Source organism: Leptonychotes weddellii, chromosome 15 (genome assembly GCF_054177405.1).
Source record: "Leptonychotes weddellii isolate Sample4059 chromosome 15, ASM5417740v2, whole genome shotgun sequence".
NCBI classification, from domain to species: Eukaryota; Metazoa; Chordata; class Mammalia; order Carnivora; family Phocidae; genus Leptonychotes; species Leptonychotes weddellii.
Window position 1 is genome coordinate 15,205,668 of NC_138383.1, and position 18,435 is coordinate 15,224,102.

General features: G+C 51.5%; 1 protein-coding gene across 6 annotated transcripts in view; it reads left to right on the top strand.

The window, feature by feature from the left end:
• KANSL1 (KAT8 regulatory NSL complex subunit 1) overlaps positions 1 to 13,680 on the top strand; it is a 183,629-nt gene extending 169,949 nt beyond the window's left edge. For 5 of the 6 annotated variants that reach the window (XM_006734338.2, XM_031029261.2, XM_081804775.1 and 2 more), the window contains 8 exons: positions 5,524 to 5,706; positions 6,196 to 6,384; positions 6,725 to 6,873; positions 9,496 to 9,617; positions 10,172 to 10,229; positions 10,440 to 10,552; positions 11,315 to 11,567; positions 11,870 to 13,680. In XM_006734338.2, coding sequence (XP_006734401.1) covers positions 5,524 to 5,706; positions 6,196 to 6,384; positions 6,725 to 6,873; positions 9,496 to 9,617; positions 10,172 to 10,229; positions 10,440 to 10,552; positions 11,315 to 11,567; positions 11,870 to 12,097 — 1,295 coding nt within the window. In that variant the 3' untranslated portion in view covers positions 12,098 to 13,680. The remainder of the gene's footprint in view (positions 1 to 5,523; positions 5,707 to 6,195; positions 6,385 to 6,724; positions 6,874 to 9,495; positions 9,618 to 10,171; positions 10,230 to 10,439; positions 10,553 to 11,314; positions 11,568 to 11,869) is intronic. The other variant, XM_081804776.1, reaches the window with a different exon arrangement.
• The last annotated feature ends 4,755 nt before the right edge of the window (positions 13,681 to 18,435 follow it).

Here is an 18,435-nt window from a genome sequence, read left to right on the forward strand (position 1 = left end):
AAAGATAGTGTGGCCTGCAAAGCCCAAATTATTTATCATCTGTCCCTTTAAGAAAACGTTTATAAACTTTTGGACCATATGGATAGCAAGCTAGGCAGGGTTCTTTCTATTTTAGGTTGGGAGTGGTAGAGCAGTAAATAAACTTTAGAACACATCTTCCTGTGTACTTCAGATTCCAGGGTTCATTGGTTTTTACCTTCTCTTGCCATTTGGATTATAGCTCATATAACTTAAGGTTTTATTTGTATAGCATTTTATGGTTTACAAAGCACCTTTCTTATTTGCTTCTCTCAATCTCATAAGGTGTTAACTTCAGTTTGGTAGATCAAGAAAAGGCTTAGAAAAGTTGTGCTTTATCTCAGGCTAAATGGCTGATGAGTTTTAGATAGCTCTAGAATTCAAATTTGGGTCATCTGATGCCTGTCCTTCATTTCACTGTATAGTATGCTTCTTCCCAGCCAGGTTATTAAGAGAAACCAGTTTTCTGCCCATTTCTAGGCTCTGACTGCAGGTGGAGCCACCAGGAAAACTTAGGAACATTTCTTGGGTTACTCTCGCAGGATCACAGTGTTGAATTGTATGGTCTCGTATTTGAATAAAGAAGCCTGAAGCCTGTAGTTATATTCTGATTCTGTTAAGGCCTCTTCCATACTCATTGAATGTCAGCTTATAAACATGGTGATTTCTTTGTCAATAGCGTTACCGTATACAGTTGTGAATTGCCTTCCCCCTCCCCCAGTCACATATGCTCAGACTGTTTGCCTCACAGACTGGTGCCCTTACACTTCCCTACTCCATCCTGTTTCAAGCAACTATAGGTGGCATTGAGGGAGAAAGGAAGGAAAGATGTGGAGACTCCTTTCTCTGGTCATTAGCATTTTCACTTCCTGCCTGCCCTTAAATACTTTTCCTCTCTCTCTCTCTGTCTCACACAGCTCCTGACCATGATACTGGGGTTTAGACAAGAGAGTTGGTCATTAAATCTCCTTATAAGATTGTAAAGGAGAATATATATATATATTTTATTATTTCATGTAGGATGTATGAACGTAATTGCCTATGGATAAATTAGACTTTCTGTAGGTTGACTCGGGGGACACAGTTACCATATCTAATACTGTTCCTGTTGGGATAATTTTGCTTTGATCCAAACAAATACCACATTCAGAATGTTTGTAAACTGTAAGATTTTCACAAAGATGTCCAACTCCAGAGGGCACCATTATTCTGTGTGAATAGCACCCCCTCTAAGTATTGAGATTTCCCATGTATCATTGTGTAGAATAGTAACAGTGAAGACTAGTGGCCAGCATGTGGGTCAAACATACATGCACCAGACCTGACCTCTGGGCCACCCTTTTACAGCCTGTTCTCTAGAAGATGCTTAGAGATGGCAGGATTTTCAAGTAGCTTTACTAATGTTTCCTAATCAGTTTGTTTGTAGGGAGGATGGGAACCAACTCCAACTCTTAATCCTAGAGTTCGTTCTCCCCTGTTGACCACACCTCAGCCATTCGCATTAAGCAGAGTGTCTAGAGATGATAGAATTGAGGAGCTTGGTGCCTGGTGGCAAGGTGGAGGCATTAGGGTGTGATAACTCTTTAGTACTCTTAGGAGGATCCTCGGAGCTCGTTTCCTTATCAAGCCAGTTAATCCTTAGCTTGGAAATGTAGAGGAAGTCTAAAACCTTGGTGGAAAGAATGTTAACTTGAGTTTGAGCTTCATAAGAGCACCACCTGCTGGCCTTGAGGATCTATGCTGTTTTGAGAGAGCTTACCAAGACTGGTGTATGTGAGGCTACCGCAGTTTACCAGCAGGAGGAGGAAGTGAGTATTATAAAAACAACCCTAGAAAATTTGCTTGAGAAAATGGTGGAACATAATGAGCAGAACAGTCAAGTGCAGCGTGGAATGTCAGACCCCAGTGAGCGTGAAGTCAAGGTCTTTTCATTTTGTCTGAGGAAATAGTAACTTAAAATGATGTTAGTTTCCTATTTCCTGTTCTAACACTTCTGTTTTCCTGTTATTGACCTGATCAAGCATCTGCTCCCTCTTCTCTGATGATAGCACTTTAATGGCATGGCCTGTGCGGGTATGGAATGTGTGAAGTCTTCTGGCTGAATGGGTCCCTGTTGTATTCTCTTTCATACCCTTTCATTGCTTACTTTCAGGTCCTGCATATCTAATCCGTTTCAGAGCTTTAGTGCAACATGGATCTCAGGTGTTACTACTTACCACTTAGAGCATGAACTTAGACCAGCAATTCCTAAGAGATCATTTTTGTTCATTGACTGGGGGATTTAACTGACTTCCTGTTCATTCTTATATGAGAGGAGTTAAACACACAGCAAACTTCTAGCAAAGTATAGCAGCCTGAGTTCTTTCAGCAGTTTATTAACCCTAACTGCTTATTCAGTGGGTTTATAGAGGAAATTGCTCTTGATTCTGCTTAATATTAACGTCAACTCCAGGGCACAGGGTGGTAGTCTTCAATGGTAGCAGCTTCTACTTCAGATTAGGTATGGTCCTGGAGTCTGATGTAATGTGTTAAGAATGGAGAGACTCAGCAGTCTAGTCTAGCAGTAACAAATAGTGTAGTGTCGTCTCTTGTGCTTACTCTGATTGATAGTTGCTTTCTGGACTCTGTAATTTTTAATACTCTGTCTACTGAGTATTACTCCCCCCTTCCTTCCTAGCTCCTCACCTCCCACCTGGAGACTTCTTTTTTGCTGATTAGTTAATATTCGACATCAAAAATTAATCTTTTAAACTATAACTTTTACCACTTTGGTTTACCATTTCTTGGATCTTTCCATTTTCTTAGTTCCATTTTTTATTTTCCTAAGAATGTATCCTTGAGTAATTTCTTTAGAAAAAGTATTTCCAGACCCAGATGAATCTGAGGTCTTGGGGTACAATAGGGTAAAGAGTGTTAAGATTTTTTAAGTTTTTGTCTGCAGCAAAGGAGGGGAGAGCTGGAGCATGTGTGCTGGGATGTACCTGCCCAGCTAAGTGGTTTGTTCTTGTTTTTACCTTCTACTCAGTGAAGGAATTAGGACCTGAATCCAGGCCTGCTTATTTCTAGTCTGGTGCTGTTTCCATTATAAATCAGATCGCATATATTCCTCCCTACCTCCTTTTTTTCCTGGCTTAATTTTCAGGTTTGGGAGAGCAATGACTGGGGAAAGTACAAGGAAAAAAATGAAATCACTAGGCTTCTGTTGTCCCATTATATAGACCTTGCCCATTCTTCTGTTGACAAGAGGTGTCCTGGGATATAGAGGAGTTGTTTTCCCCTTTCTGGGGCCTTTAGACATTCCAGCTTAGCCCAGCTTTCAGAGTGCCTCCAGACAGTGCTTTATTTCCTACACACCCTTTTCCCTAACCATTTTGAATTGCAGCAAAAAATATTTACTGTTAATAACCTCAACTCAATTCTTGATTGTTTATTAATGGGAAATCCTTTTTTTAAACATTTGACCTTCGTTGGGAGGGTGGGGGAATCAAACCATTTTATTGAGGGGCTTGGGGGAGGAGTGGAAGGGCTGGGAACACCATGAGATCCAACATCCTTGGTCTGGTTGGTATCTCCCCAACTTTGAGGTTGCTGAAAGCTGACGTTTATCTTTGAAGGTTGGGATAGGTGAATTTGTTTTTAAGTGTGGAAAAGAAGGAATGATTATGCAAAAAAATTTTCAGAAGACAGCACTGTCCTCACATACTGTATCTCAATACTTGGACATACAGCAAATGTTTATTATCTTTAAAACTTCAGTAGTTTTCCTAATTTGTTTGACTGCCATAAGGTCCAGTGGTCTATTCTCAGAACTGGAAAATAATGTCTGGTGCTGAGGCTGCTTGCCCATTGGGGAAAAGCATCCCTGAGAACAGAACTATTTTACTCATTCAGGGATATATATGTTCATTCCAGACCTGAGAAGCCCAGTGTTCAAATTTGTTCTTAAAGTGTCATGAGATCCATGGTATATACTATAGGAAAGAGCGTTTAAACGTTTTTACACTATAGAACTCCCTTCAAAAATATCCTGTACTCTACTTCTTTGCCAATAATTTGAGAAATCTCTCATTCCACCTCAGAATTAAACCTCTCCGTTCTCTGGACCAAAAAATAATCTCATGGTGTAGTGGCTGAGAGTGTGGGCTCTAGGGTTCTACAAACCTAAGTTTGAATGTTGGTTGACTTACTAAACTGTATGACCTCAAACAGCTAATTCACCTCTCTGAACCTGTTTTGTCTTTTTAAAAAGGAGCATAATGATGCTTACATCAAAATGAAATACATACTTTAAGTCCATTCTCAAGTATAAGACCTGTAAAATGAAAACTGTCAAACGCTGCTGAGAGAAAATTTAAGAAAACCTAAATAAATAGATATACCACATTCATGGATTGAGAGACTTGGTGTTGATGGCAGAGTAGAAGGCATTTCTCCCCAGATTGACCTGTAGAGTCAGCATAATACACGACAAGCTTTTTTGTATTTGAGTTTTTTGGCAAAGCTTAAAAGAAGGAAAAAACCACCTACAATTAAGGAAGAATCCACTTCCATTTTATCTGCAGCACTGAATGTTAGAATAAAGTAGAAGCTTTTAAGGTCAGAGAAAAATGGTTTCAGTCTGGAAATACTTTTTCTAAAGAAATTACTCAAGGATACATTCTTAGGAAAATAAAAAATGGAACTAAGAAAATGGAAAGATCCAAGAAATGGTAAACCAAAGTGGTAAAAATTATAGTTTAAAAGATTAATTTTTGATGTCGAATATTAACTAATCAGCAAAAAAGAAGTCTCCAGGTGGGAGGTGAGGAGCTAGGAAGGAAGGGGGGAGTAATACACAGTAGACAGTAAGTATTTATTGAATGAATATATCCTGATTAACTGTGTTAATAGTATTAGGTTTAAATGTTTTAGTCTCTAGAAGAATGGAAGCAGGATGTTCATCAATCTTTTGAACCAATAAAGTTTAACAAACTTCGTAGACTACATGAACAAAGAAAACTCCATTGATCTACCAAAAGGTGTTTTTATTTTATTTTATTTTTTTTTTTAAAGATTTTATTTATTTATTTGAGAGAGAGAGAATGAGAGAGAGCACATGAGAGGGGGTAAGGTCAGAGGGAGAAGCAGACTCCCTGCCAAGCAGGGACTCGATCCAGGGACTCCAGGATCATGACCTGAGCCGAAGGCAGTCGCTTAACCAACTGAGCCACCCAGGCGCCCCCAAAAGGTGTTTTTAGATGGCGAATTTGTTTAACTTGAACATGTAAAAGTGACTTGCTTGTGAATAAAAGAATGCCTTCAGTAAAGTTCAGATAAACAGATCTTCCACAGGACAGTGCTTGCCCTGCTGGGTCATCCTGCCACTGGGCACATAAAAGAAAGGTGTGATGTAGATCCTCGCCCACTGGAGAGCCTGGGTTACGTGTGAACACCTCTCCCTTCTTGAGAGAGGAGCCCGGAGACCAGGTGTCTGGACTAACCTGCAGCGTTTCATCTTTCTTGCAGATGTTCCCACAAGCCTGCACTTCCAGAGCATGCTGAAATCTCAGTGGCAGAACAAGCCTTTTGACAAAATCAAACCTCCCAAAAAGTTTTCACTTAAGCACAGAGCACCCATGCCAGGCAGTCTGCCAGATCCAACTCGTAAAGACAGGCACAAGTTGGTCAACTCCTTCCTAACAACAGCCAGTAAGTTTTAGGGGACCCGGGAGTCGGCCTCCGGTTATTTCTCTATTCCTTTTATATTCTCAAGTTACTGTTTTGCTGTGGCAGTATCTTGGGGTTGGGAGAGGCAGTTGACTGATACAAATTCAGCTCACCGTCTACTTCTACTTGTCTCGGATGTTCTCAGATGGACTTTGAAAGCTCTTGCAGACACCATGCATCTCGGGGCAAGACCCACAGTGCTGGACGAACAGCTAGCCATGGCATGACATTGTTTCCATCTGTGGGCAGGCTGTCTCCTGTAGCCTGAAGTCAGATTTCTCTGGTTGAGGGCCCTGTGGGCTGCCTGGCCTGGCCTGGCCCTCTGTGCTGTCTGCTAGGAGCGTCAGTCCCAGAGGACTCTCCAGCCCTGGGTGTCTTACCATTGGCCTAGAGAGAACTCAAGAGCTCGGAACTCAAATAAGAAAAGATTGAGAGAAGATTTCACAGCTCCTTTTCTGTTCCCCTCTTCAGAGCTGTCCCATCACCAAATCCGGCCTGACAGGACCCACAGGCAGCACTTAGACGATGTGGGGGCCGTGCCTATGGTAGAGCGAGTGACAGCGCCAAAAGCAGAGCGCTTGCTCAACCCGCCGCCACCTGTGCATGACCCCAACCCCAGCAAAATGAGATTGCGAGACCATTCATCTGAGAGAAGTGAAGGTAGGGCCAGGCCCGGCACCTCTGCCTGCATTTGCATCTGCTCAGGGCTTTCTGGGGCAGCCTGGGCTTCTCTTAATTGCCCCCAGCTTTGGGGTCCTTCACTTCCTAGCAAGGCAGAGTAGAGGGACCCTAACTGCTTCTAAATGCAGGTCACTTCTTAACTGCTGCAGCACCCCTGCCCAGCCCCCTACCTTCCGCCACCCAGTCTGCTTCACCTTTTTATCCTCTAGGCTTAGGAAGCGTGTTGGCTCTAACTGTGTGTTGCTGGCGCTCGTAGCCTGTACTGGCCGCAGAGCCGGTGAGGTAACCACGTATTCCTCTTTGTTGTTGACGTCTGCAGTGTTAAAGCATCACACAGACATGAGCAGTCCCAGCTACTTGGCGGCCACCCAGCAGGCCCCGCACAGCCCCTTGGTGCGACAGCTCTCCACCTCCTCAGACACGTCGGCGCCCACCAGCTCCAGCCCGCAGGTGACAGCCAGCGCATCTGTAAGTACCTGCGTGGGGTTGGCCCGACGGCCCCTCTGCAGTTACCGCTCCTTGGGTGGCTCTGGAGGACAGTGTAGGGAGTGGGATTTGAGACCCAGGGTGTCTGGCGGGGCTCAGCCCACCACCATGTGTCATCTTTAAGTCAGAGGGGTGGTATTTGACCTTCTGTTTTCCATGGTGGAAAGCTTGATGCTGAGACAGACCCTGAAGGTGGCCTGTGGACTATTCCAGATCTGTGGGGCTAGGTCTCACCCAGAACTCAGCAGTAGCATGGCTCTAATCCTGTTGGTTCCAGAAGTTCACCTGAGAGGAGCAGTAGAGGACCGAGACTTAGGAACATTGGAGGCATTCCATTTCCTTATTTTTACTCTCCCGGTGAGTGTAGCTGGAGCCCCGAGAACAGGCCCTGCCGTGAGGGGTCCTGGAAGGGAGGAGAGAAGGCAGGGCCTCGCTCCATCCGAGAGCTGTTGGCACAGCCATTCCAGACACACGTTTCCCGCTGGTTTCTTTCTCATACTTTAATTCCTCGGTGTGTGCCTCCTCAACGCGTGCTCCTAGAGCTTCTTGGTGCCCACTGACGGGTCCTTTCTACGGTAATTATGGTAATAATGGTGATAGTGATCATAAAATCGTCTTCACTGTGTCTATTCTGCCTGCTTTTCCCATATTATCTCATTCAATCCTGATAAAGCCCTTTGAAATGTAGATCAGTGATATCAAGGATTCTTATTCTGTAGGCGGGGAAGCTGAGGCTTTGCATGGTTAAGTAAACTGCATAAAGGGTGTTGTCCTCAGCCCACTCCCACCTCTTTCCGTTGAAGGTGCTAACAGCAGGCCCAAGAAGATGCAGGGAAAACACACACCTGTTTCTGCAAGCTTCACATTCATTCTTGACCAAGCTACAGGGAGAGCCCTCTCTTGAGGCTTCCATGAGGCACACTTCCGGTAGCGGGGTGTGTCCTTTCAGCAGAGATGGGACAGTGGCAGAGGCTTTGGGGTATGAGGTCACTAAGCCTGAGCTACAGAGCTCAGCGGGGCAAGATTTGCAGAATTCTCTTCGACCATTTTGGTTAAACAGTTACCCCAAATTTGTAAGGCAGAGGCCATCTGTTCTCATTTGATAGAGAAGGAAATGGAGGTGAAAAAGACAGTGTAGGGCGCCTGGGTGGCTCAGTTGGTTAAGCGACTGCCTTCGGCTCAGGTCATGATCCTGGAGTCCCGGGATCGAGTCCCGCATCGGGCTCCCTGCTCGGCGGGGAGTCTGCTTCTCCCTCTGACCCTCCTCCCTCTCATGCTCTCTCTCTCTCATTCTCTCTCTCTCAAATAAATAAATAAAATCTTTAAAAAAAAAAAAGAAAAAAGAAAAAGACAGTGTAGTAGGCTGAGGTGAGAGGCGACAGCAGCTCAAGTCCTGGCCCAGGAAGCGCTGCCTGTCAGCGTTCTCAGAATGTCCTGACGTGAGGGGTTGAATCAATCCTGTCTCGCCCTCCAGGAACAGAGAGCAGGGTGGTTAGTTGTAGGGGACAGCATCTTTCCCATCGTGCTTCCCCGACCCCTTCCCTCTGAGCTGACCGCACTTGGGCCTTGGCCTTGAATTGCAGCCCCTGGGTGTCTCCGGCTGCGTTGCCGTGGCGGCAAGCTGTGTCATCCCACTGTTGCCCTCTGGCGCCCCCCGGCCCAGCCCCAGTGTCTGTTTCAGGGCGGGCTCTTTGCTGTCTGGGCCCAAGCAGCACGTGGACTTTTCCTGCGGCATAGAAACCAACCAAGGCCTTCAGCTCCCTCCTGTATGCCTCCTCTGGCCTCCGAGCTGCTGTAGATGCTCACCTCCTCCTCTGATACTGGACCCTTGTCAGTCTTCTTTCCTAAGAGCTTGATCTTCTCAACCTGTAGAAGCAAGTCTCTGTTCTCCAAGAGTCTGAGCTGTGTAGCCAGGTCCAGGTCCTCTTCCTCTGTTTCCCTCCACTCAGCTCCACTAGAGCTAGAAAGCTCTCCACTCTTCCACAAGTATATAATAGTCAAAAAGAGGGGAAATCCCATAGGGCTGAGCAGATGGTGGGTACAGACTTAGCTGAAGAGTTCAAATCTACAAGGAGGAGGTGCTTTCATGATGTCCAAGGTTAGATGATCCGTTGAGCTGGGCCTGTCCTCCAAGATCTTTTCAGGATAAGGGAACTCCCCTTTCTAACCTGAAGAGTGCACTAGGCTTAGTGAAGCATTGGTTTTAGGAGCTACTAAGGGTCTGGGTGATAGAGATAGCAAGGGAAAGCAGAAAGGCCAACTCTGAAGGAGGGGTTAGTTAGGGTGTATGTGGGGGAGTCAGAACCACAGCACCTGACTTGAGGCCCCAGGGTGCTCACCCCTGCAAAATTCAGTAGAAGTCTTCTTGCGAGTGAGCCCATGAAGGAAGAGACTCGGGAGCGGGAGGGCCTCCTCGGGGCCACCTGGCGGCTCTCCTGAGGGGACGTCCAAGTGGGAGGGAGACCTCATCCCCAGGGCGGGTAGCGGGGCCCGAGGCCCGAGGCCCAGGTGCCTGCGTGCTGGCTGTCCGGTTGCGTGTCTTGGGTGTAGGATTTGATGTTTGCAGAATTGCGCCTCCCTTTTAAATTCGCCTTTGTCTTACAGCAGCCAGTGAGGAGGAGAAGGGGAGAGAGCTCATTCGACATTAACAACATTGTCATCCCGATGTCTGTTGCTGCAACAACTCGGGTGGAGAAACTACAATACAAGGAAATCCTTACTCCCAGGTAGAGGCCCTCGCTAATTGGCTCCTCACCCTCTTCTTCCCGCTACTGCCTTTTCCCCTCTTTTGTCCCCGAGCTTTGGGTCCTGGCCTTAGGTTTTGTCTTCTCTTTAAGAGAAATTCTTCCCTGATAGAAGTGAAATTGTTTCTGCATATCGATCTCTCATTCCGTTAATAAGAGTACCAACCAGACCTCCGGCCACGTGCTGGCTGAAGCCATGTTTGTTTGACAACACAGTATGTTTGCAAACAGTGAGTTTGTTGTCCTCATCAAAACAGGATTTCACCTGTGAATCTTTATTCCCAGCTTTTGTTGACAACTTGGGAAATTGGGTAGATGGGTAGCAGTCCGCTGGTGTAAGCCGTTCCTTGGCCTGCGTTTGCCCCAGTCTCCCGGCCGGCTGCCCGTGTCTGTCCTGTGTGGGGCCTCAGGGGCCGCCGGGGCTGCCAGGGCGGAGGGCAGGGCCGTCCACAGGCGCCCAGCGCTTGCTCTTGCGCAGACACACTCACCCTGCCCGGCGGCCCTGCTCTCACAATTGTCCCTTTTTGATTTTGCAGCTGGCGGGAGGTCGATCTTCGGTCTCTGAAGGGGAGTCCTGACGAGGAAAATGAGGAGGTAACAGCAGGGTCATTCTCTCTCAGAAGGACACGCACGCACACTCCCCAAGTGCCTCAAAAACCTGTGGGTGTCAACACAGGCTCACTGTGTTTCTGTCCTGATGGGGAAGAGCCTAGTAAGGGCTGGGGCTGATTCTAGAATTGCTCCAGGCATCCTTGGACTCGGCTTCCTGGAGGATGGGGGGCTAGTGAGGCTGCTCTCTTGCAGGTCGAGGACCTGTCCGACGCAGCCTTCGCCGCCCTTCATGCCAAATGTGAGGAGATGGAGAGGGCTCGGTGGCTGTGGACCACGAGTGTGCCTCCCCAGCGGCGGGGCAGCAGGTGACGGGGCAGGCGCAGGTCCCCCGGCCTGTGAAGGGAGGGTGGGCAGGGGGTCGGGCGCCGCTGCCCCTCAGTCGCTGTGCGTATGCATCTGCTGGCGAGGGTCAAGAACGCAGACGTTCCCGGCTGTTCGTTGGGACTCATGAGGGTAGGAGGGTCACGTGGCTGGATCCTTGCTGAGCAGTGGGGTCGCTGTCCAGTTGTGGCAAAGTTGCATGGTCTCCTGGGCTCCGGTCGCGGCTGTCTGTGGCATTAGGGGGCCAGTTGAGGGTTGTCGTGACTTAACTAGAGGAGCTTTGGAGGCCTCACCACAGTTTAACCCTCCTTGGGACAGTGGAATATGGGGGGTTGTGGTCCTGCTCGAAAGAACTGGAAGCTAAGCCCTCAGGAATCTCAGAAAGATTTAGGGCTCTTGTTTTTGCTTTTTTTCCCCTCAGAGTCTAGAGGAATTTCCCTTCCCTGTGAATTCACTGGGCGCTGTGCCAGAGATTAGCCCCTGGCATTGTTCCGCCGTGGCTTTTCTCTCAGCACGATAGGTGCACCCAGTTCTTAAGATTGCCATATCGTGGCCTGCCCCGGCACATAGCTGTGGGAGGGAACGAGGGGCCTTACGGTTCCTGGGAAAGAACTGTTCATGTCCGTCTACCTCAGCTCCTCTGGTTGGGATGTTCTTTTCATGCCTCCTCCCCAGCCCCCCAAAACCAGCCTTCAAATAATTCCCTGTTCCCCGGGGCACTCAGATTTGCACTCCTTGGTGTCCAGGTCTTACAGGTCATCAGATGGCCGGACAACTCCCCAGCTGGGCAGTGCCAACCCCTCCACCCCCCAGCCCGCCTCCCCTGATGTCAGCAGTAGCCACTCTTTGTCGGAGTTCTCCCACGGTCAGTCCCCGAGGAGCCCCATCAGCCCGGAACTGCACTCGGCGCCGCTCACCCCTGTGGCTCGGGACGCGCTCCGACACCTAGCCAGTGAAGACACCCGTTGTTCCACACCGGAGCTGGGGCTGGATGAACAGGTGGGGGCTGCAGCCTTTGCGTGGGGTCGGCGGGGTCGGGGACGGACTGGGGACGGGACTGTACCCGCTGAAGGTGGGGCTGCATCTTACGCCTCCCCCTCCCCATTTTAAAGGGGCTGCACTTAAAATTGATCTGAAGGGACCGTGGAACAGGTGCCCACTCCGAGGGGTCTTCCTGGACCACTCCAGGAACTCTCAAGGGACTGGTCTTGGACTCCGGTCCACATGTTTTGGGGCAGGGCCTTGGGGCAGGGTGTAGGCCAGGACTGGCTCCTCACCGCGGCAGTTTGTCTCCCCCACAGTCCGTCCAGCCGTGGGAACGGCGAACCTTCCCCTTGGCCTACAGCCCCCAGGCAGAGTGTGAGGACCAGCTGGATGCGCAGGAACGGGCAGCCCGCTGCACTCGGCGCACCTCAGGCAGCAAGACTGGCCGAGAGGCGGAGGTGGCCCCCACCTCACCTCCCGCTGTCCCCCTCAAGAGCCGGCATTTGGCGACAACGGTCACAGCTCAGCGTCCAACTCACAGATGAGCGGGAAACGAGAATCTAAACAGACTCACTAACTATTGGCATTAAAGCTTCAGAAATCTCTGCGTTTGATATTCAAACATCATATGCCGGAAATTTTCACAGTTTTTAGTGAATTTAAGGAATTTAGATTCTACTTTGGTATTTTTTTGTTTTGTTTTGATTTTTGTTTTGTTTTGGTTTTGGTTTCCATGTTTTGTTGTCACACACACCTGAGCACTTCCTCCAGTTGGCAAACAGAAGTTCAGGATAAGACCCTACTGGCCTGGTCCTGGCACGTCCTCTGCACTGTTGAATCACTGGACTTAGCGATGTTAGATGGTCCCCCCTCTCCTTGCACCCGTGGGCAGGGTGGACCGGCCAAGTGGGCAGAGGGGGTGGAAAGCTCCAGCTCAGTGTGACCGCCCTCGGTTCACATGGGGGAGAACAGTGCGCTCTGGGCTCCTCCTCTTGCCCCTCCCCTCCCATCGGTGACTGGGTCCCCCTTGGCCATCTGTGCCAGAGCACCCCCATCGGAGCCTCTTGGCCATAACTGCTGCCTGTTCTCACTGAGCTCTCAGTTGACAGAATGGCTTCCCCTTGTCATCCAGATCTTGGAGACCTAGTTCGGGTTTCCTCTGCATTCGGTCATCTCTGTTTTGACTCCTTAACTGCAGTAACCTAGGCTGCGGCTGCTCAGGTCCCCAGCCTGCCCCTTCGTGCCCTGTCTGCTCCCCGACACCATCCACAGCCCTGTACACACAGTCCTTCCACTCGGACGTTTTTACCACCTGTCCTCATCTGGGAAGGTAGGGTTAGGGCTACTTCACCTCTGTTCCCACTCCTGTGCAAACGCGGGAGTCAGGGACACGAGCAGCCATCTCCCCTGTATGATTCTCTTGTCACGGATACATTTAGTCCCGTTTCCTTCACATCCGGTCCCCTGTCGGTGTCAGTTAGGCCTCTCCCCTCCCACGCTCCCCTGGCCTGTGGAACGTTGTCTGGTCCTAGCTGTGGTCCCCATCGCTCCCTCACCACCCCCCTTGGTTAACCTTGTGCCTGTCTCATGTATGATCACATCACCAAGAGGGGGGGCAATAAGGACTTCTTTATTTTTATTTTTATTTTTTTTTTGTTGCCATTTTGTAATCGTATAAAAATAGTAGACAAACTGCTTAATGGTTGGGGTTTTTTCACAATTTTCAACATTAGTGATTTTTTTTTTGATTCTGTTTGCAAGTTAAAGAGTTTGTCATTGTTTCTTTAAAAAACAATAATGCACCATATCCCTATGCATAAAGTGCTTCTTCTATTTATAAGGTTGAAAATTCTGAATAACCCTTTTAGCATTGTTAAAAAAAAAAAAAAACAAAAACAAAAATGGAAAAAAAAACCTTGTATTTTGTAAATATTTTCTTTTCCTGCTTTGAGCTGTGTATTGGCAGCGAAACATGTAGCTGTCTTTGTTCTATAGAAATGCTTTTCTTCAGAGAAGCTGATCTTTGTTAATGTCTTGATTCTGTTCGCAAAGCACAGACTAGTGCTTAAAAAAAAAAAAAAGGAAGGAAAAATTGAAAAAAAAAACAATAAAAAAAAAAGTCACAGAATGTTGTGTTGCCAGGCTTTCCTTGACGTTGGACGGGCTCTGCATGGCGGTGGCAGCAGCCTAGGGCCCTGCCCTGCCGAGTAGTTCTCTGCGGGCCCGGACTGGCTCCGAAACTTCGGGAGTCTCCATTGTGTCTCCGGCCACCTGGCGGGGTCACCTGATGGTCACTAGGGAGAGGCTGTCGTCAGGGGAGGTAAGGGGTGCCTGGAGGACAGGGGATCTCTGTAGATAATCTTTTTGTTGGTTGTAAGTGATTGATCATCGCCTCTTGATGTGCCTTTCTCCAGGGAGACCAGCAGTGTGACATTTTATATCTCTCCTAAATGGCTGAATTCTAAACGGAGATTTCACCCCTCTCCGTCTTTTGCTGGGGTGTTTTTTTCCCCTCCCTGGGGTTGGGGTCGATGAGAATGTGTATTTTGTAACATTTTTCTGAGGTGGCTAAGTTCTGGATTCTCTTTGTGTAAGACAAGTAAGTGGGCAGGCGTGATCCCTCTACTCTCCTTCCTTCCTTCTCCCGGCAGTCTTGGTGATGGAGCCCGGGAAGCCCCGGCCCGACAGATCGCCGTGAGTGCACGGGCAGCGGGCCTCTGGCTGCCCTGTTGCTTCGCTGGCTACAGTGAGGATCTGCCCTGTGGGAGCTTCTGCCCACAGGGGCTCAAGCAAGGGGGATGGGGGGAAGAAAACGAGTCTTGCGATTTTGTATGAAGATCTAAGGGTCCCTTGTTAGGACGGTGACCTAATTACTAAATAATACAACAGGTTACGGTTTTCTGTTTCGGTTTTCTTTGTGGCATTGCTGAGGGCTACCTGGTGTTCCGGTCCTGATGTGGCAGACCTCTTCCCCCACCTAAGTAAGGACCCAAAGGGGAGAGGAAGCCACTCCGTAAGCCATTCACTCAGCTGGCTGGCCGGCCTAGAGACAGAAGACTCTCTCCTCCGCCTAGCCCAGCCTCGGCAGGTCGCAGTATGCGGGCGCGGGTCTGACGGGCTCGGAGGTCAGCCCCACGGGGACTGCCCTTTGAGTTGGACCGGGATGGTTGGCGAGCAGCAGAGTCGGAGAATCAACTCAATGAAGAAGTCTGAGGACTCCTCTTGCACCTCCAGGGCCCTGGAGAGAGCTGCTAAATTCTAATGTCCAGGTTTTAGCAAACTTGACATTCCTGTTCCGAGCCAAATTCTCAGGTTGGGAAAAGACTCGCAAATCCTACATCCTGAATCATTTTCTGCTTTGAATCCACGCAGAGACCTTACTTAATCAGTAATAACTTTATTTCCAAATTCACTTTTACAGCAACAATCAGTGTAAATCATTTGTTAAAACACACAATACACCATAGGGACATTCACAGACAGGAAGCTAAGCTAAGATGGTTTCATGTCCCTCCCCCCACCCTCAAAATTACCGAAGAAGTCGTGGGACTTGCAAGTGCCAGAAGTTGTCCTGCCCAACACTGCAAATTCACGGGGCGAAGTCCATTAGGAGGGGAGACTCTGGGCCGGTGCCCAGGGTAACCCTTTTCATAGCTGAAGAGAAACCGGAAGTCTTGAAGCCTCAGACCCATAGATGGAACAAGCTGACCACCTCCACCCTCGTCCCCACCTGTTGGCTTTAACTTGGGGACAGATAAAAGACGGTGAAGGAGGAGCTCTTGGCAGCTGCCGGAGGACAGGCTGCGTGTCCGGAGCTGGTGGGAAAGGTGACACGGAGGGGCCAGCGCCTTAGATGGAAGGGTGCCAGGGCCTGTGGGAGGCAGGGCTGCGGGCCTGGGGGTCCCCGAGAGAGGGCAGCTGTACGTCCAGGCTCCTGCACGAGCCTCGCTGCCGGCACCGGGCTGGGCGGGGGACAGGCGAGCCGGCAGCCTGCTGCCCTGGGGAACTCTGTCCGTGGACAGGCGAGACCCCAGGGACCTCTAGCAAACGGCTGATCTGAAGAAAAGGGTTACGAGGCGGTAGAACTGCTGCCCTCCAAGACTTCCCTCTGCCCGTGGTAACTATCTTACAGGGTCCTCCCCCCTCCCCCCAGAAGCACGACAAGCAAACAGGATACAGTCTCCGCATTGAAGTCAAGTTAAATGGAACTACTGATAAGTGAGTGGAGGGCTCGAAGGGACCAGGCATACAGCACAGCCTGTCTGGGACGCCCGAGGGACACTGACTGTGGAGGTGGGGGGGATGGGGGTGGCAGAGTGCCCAGCCCTCGGGGGCTGCGGGGGGGGGGGATTGTCCTCATTCAGGGTCACGAGCCAGCATCCCTTTACAGTCCCCCTGGCAGCACTGACCCTCCCACCCTAAACCATGATCTCTAGGCCGCCCCCAGTAGACCGGCCCACCGGGCAGATCCCAGACCCCTCCGAGCAAGGCCCTCAGAATAAGGTCTGGAAGAGCAGGGCTCAGCAACTGCAGAAAGCGGCAGCCCGAGTCCCTGGCGGTGAGGAGGGGCCGCGTGTCCAAGAGCTACCAACTCTGAACCCCATTTCCCTTCTCTGCCTCAGGACCCTTCTAAGGACAGCTGGGGCTCAAAGCGGTGGAGAGCCTCACGGTGGCCGGTTCTGGGCCCAGATGATTCCTTGCACGGAAACCCCGGCTGCAGACGAAGCGCCCGGCCCTGGAGAGGCGGCCCTGGACTCCCAGCGGCCCCCAGGGTTGCCGGAGCCGGGCCCGAGGTTGCCGAATTTCTTTACAGCGATTCTCTACAAAGGCGGTTCCCTTTTCCCCGTGGGGGCAGACGGGGCCCCGACCGCGGCTTCCGGCCGCGTGGCTCCCGACTCGTCAGCGCCCTGCGGTCGGGCAGCTCAGGCTCCCGGGGCTCCTCCGGCGCAGGCCGTCCGCGCAGGCGCGGGGACAGCTTGCGGTGGGACCCCAGGCTGAGAGGGGCTGCGGGCCTCTCCCCTGCTGGCACTGGATTCCGAGACCCTCTCTCAGGGTTGCTGTGACCGGAGAGGGCCATCTTCCCGCGGCCAAGCAGGCCGGCCACGCGCTCCGCCCCGACAGAGGGAAGCCCCGGCGGGGCCGCGAGGGGGCGCCGTAGCTCCCGGCCTTCCTCGGAGCTGAGGGCCCTCGGATGTCACAATCTGGTCTCGGGTGGGTCCCAGGTGCTGTGAAAGCCTTGCCGATCCGAAGGCCCCAGCAGGGTGGAGCCACGCTGGCCCCCTGGAGCCGAGCCCCAGTGTGGGGGTGGGGTGGGGGGGTGGGGGGGAGACATCTAGGACCCCCACGGGGGTGGGTTAGAAACCTCTTCACAAGCATTTCCAGATACATGCGTCCTTTTTTTTTTTTTTCCTTTTCATTATCATAGTCTGGTGAATCCAAGCATAAACAGATCCGACTACAAGGCGACAGGGTGCAGACGGGGAGGGAAAGGCGACGTCTATGTATATGTCAGCTGCTGCGGCAGGACAGACGGCACTGCTTCCAGCTGGGACGGGGCGACGAACCGTTTCCGGGGGGGGGTGCTCCCCTTCCGGGGGGTCCGCATGGTGCGGGGGGAGGTCAGGCGGTGGCGGGGCTCTCTCAGAGGCTGGCGGTCACAAGCTTGGGCGCAAGTGGGGGGACGTGGGGCGGGGGTGGGGGCAGTGTGGTCCTGCCCTGGGGGCCTCGCCTGCCTGTCCTGGTGCCACCTCTGGAACCGGGACAGCCAACCTAGCTGCCAGCTCAGCTCAGGAAGGGGGCCAGGCCCTCTGGGAGGAAAAGGCTCTCCGAGTAAACAAGGCAAAAACATCCCGGGTCATCGCTGAGCCCACCCTGGCCCACGTCTGTGAGGAGAGGCGGGGGGTAAGGAACTGAGGAAGGTCATCAGCTTCGTGGGGGCCGCACCAGCTGGTGAGTAGAACTTAAGCCAAGAGCCTGAGGTCTCACCGTGCGCCCGGGCTTCGCCTTCACTCGCTCACACCCCGTAGAGGAGAGCAGGTGCCTCCCGCATCCAGTGTCTGAGAAGGGGCGTGGTGAGGCTGGGGACTCGGGACAGCGTGACATAATGGGGACAGGCAGTGACTGGGCTCCGCACAGCAGACACACGGGCATGGCGGTGGGTGGGGGGAGACAGGTGGCTGCAGCGGCCGTGGGAGGGGCAGGAGGCTCAGGACCCACCTGCCGGAGTCCCGCACGCTCCCGAGACGCCCGAGGCCCAGGCTTGGGAACAGGCGGATGCCCCCAAGAGGCACGAGTCCTTACAAAGAGAACTGGTTAGCCCTAAAGTCCCAGGTCGGTGAGGTGGCCAAAACCGTGGCTGCAGTTCCAACCTTCAGAACTCAATAAAACGGGGTTTCCGTGGGGCCGAGGGAAGCCCCTCAGCTCAGGACCCCCACCCTGCAGGGAGGGAGAAAGAGGCCAGCACTGGGGACATCAAGGTCAGGCTTCTCTGAGGAAGTGATCGCAGGGTGCCACCCTCCCGCCAACCGTCCCTTCACGGTACGGGAGGGACCGAAGCCCTTCTCCGGAGGGTGGCACCCTGGCCCGCAGCGGACCCCGGGCCACCAAGCACAGGAGGCCACTTGGTCCAAGTTTGCTGCGGGCGGCAGGGGCAGTTGGCCCTTCCTGCTGCCCTTCCAGGAGGAGGACAGCGGCTCCTCCCCACCCAGCACCTCTCACCCCCTCCCACCTCTCCCTTCTGCCCTCTGCCCCCCCACCCCCTGGCCCAGCCTCTCCCTTCCCCTCCCCTTCCCTCCCCTCCCCTCCCCTCCCCTTCCCTCCCCACCCGCCCCCACCCCCAACAAGGTTGACATCGGGTTCAAATCCTTTGTTGCTGCTGCTGCCT